At 49.9% G+C, this 1,161-nt stretch overlaps 1 protein-coding gene across 1 annotated transcript in view; it reads left to right on the forward strand.

Moving 5' to 3' along the window:
* The first annotated feature begins 816 nt into the window (after positions 1-816).
* Positions 817-1,161, forward strand: part of LOC104500742 (carboxypeptidase A2-like) — an 8,169-nt gene continuing 7,824 nt past the window's right edge. Inside the window, exon 1 of the mRNA XM_010144449.1 lies at positions 817-881. Coding sequence (XP_010142751.1) covers positions 817-881 — 65 coding nt within the window. The remainder of the gene's footprint in view (positions 882-1,161) is intronic.

Raw genomic sequence — 1,161 nt, forward strand, 5'->3', positions numbered from 1 at the left:
GGGGCTGATGTCCCTGCTCCCTGCAGGGGTTGCGCTGGAGGAGCTTGGAAGGTCCTTTCCCACCCAAAACCCTTCTGTGATTTTATAAACGAGACACAGAGTCCAGCACAAGAGCAAAGGGACTGGTGGGCTTCTGGATCAGGGCATCGTGCAGGTGAGAGGACCTGGCAGTGGCTGTTCTTCAAACTCCTTCCCCTGCCTGCAGAGCTGAGCTCCCTTAAGCTCTGGTTCACCCGAGGCTTTTTTCTGCTCCTACTTCACTCACTTTCATGGGACTCTTGCTGTGACCTTAATTTGCCTGAAGCACGGGCTGCTGGATCTGGATGAAACCATCTCAGCTGAGGAGCTCGGAACTCATCCTTCACAACAGTTGCTCCAACTGAGTATTTTGGCTGGAGCGAGGCCTTTCTGCTGGCTGCCTCTTGGTGACAAGGAGTGGGCTACTAGACATCTATCGGAGAAAAACCCATGAGCAAGGGTCACCTGGGAGAGCTCCTCACCCCCAGTGAGAGGTGGGACGACGTTCAGCTGGACTCTGTGTTCCTCTGTCTGGCAAAATGTGCAAAAGTCCACGGAGGGGCTTTGGGGGTAAAGCTTTGAAAACAGCTCCTCCCTTCCAGGCTTGAATGTGTCAGCGGAAAATGTTTTTTTTTGGAGGCGAAATCGTCCTCCTCTCTGTTGGTTGCCTTGAGAGCTCTGATAAATGTGAGAGCTTGGTCACATGGCAGACAGTTAAGTTTTATCTGAAGACGGGTTTCTGAACAAGTCCTCTATAAATTCCCTTTTGCTTAGGCTGAGTTGAACTTCGCATCAAACATGAAGCTGCTTTTGATCTTCAGTGCCCTCTTCGGGGCTTCCCTGTGCCTGGAAACCTTTGTGGGGTGAGTTGTGATCTTGAGGATGAGTTTTCATTTAAGGCTGTATTTTCCAGTTGTTGCTTTCCTTGACTTTAACTTCACAAGCGCCGCTTGGGGCACATTCTTTGCTTTTTATCACTGACTTGTCTTGTTGCTTTGGTACTCCAGCGTCTGATGGAACCTCTCGCTACTTTCATTTGGGTTTTGCAAGTCTAGCTGAGAGCTGAATTCCTAAATTCGTTTTCAAGGTTTCGTTTTGGCTTTGACTGTACCTAGGGAGCGGTCTTCAGCCTTGATCTGGAGC

Source organism: Buceros rhinoceros, unplaced genomic scaffold, assembly GCF_000710305.1.
Source record: "Buceros rhinoceros silvestris isolate BGI_N320 unplaced genomic scaffold, ASM71030v1 scaffold5791, whole genome shotgun sequence".
NCBI classification, from domain to species: domain Eukaryota; kingdom Metazoa; phylum Chordata; class Aves; order Bucerotiformes; family Bucerotidae; genus Buceros; species Buceros rhinoceros.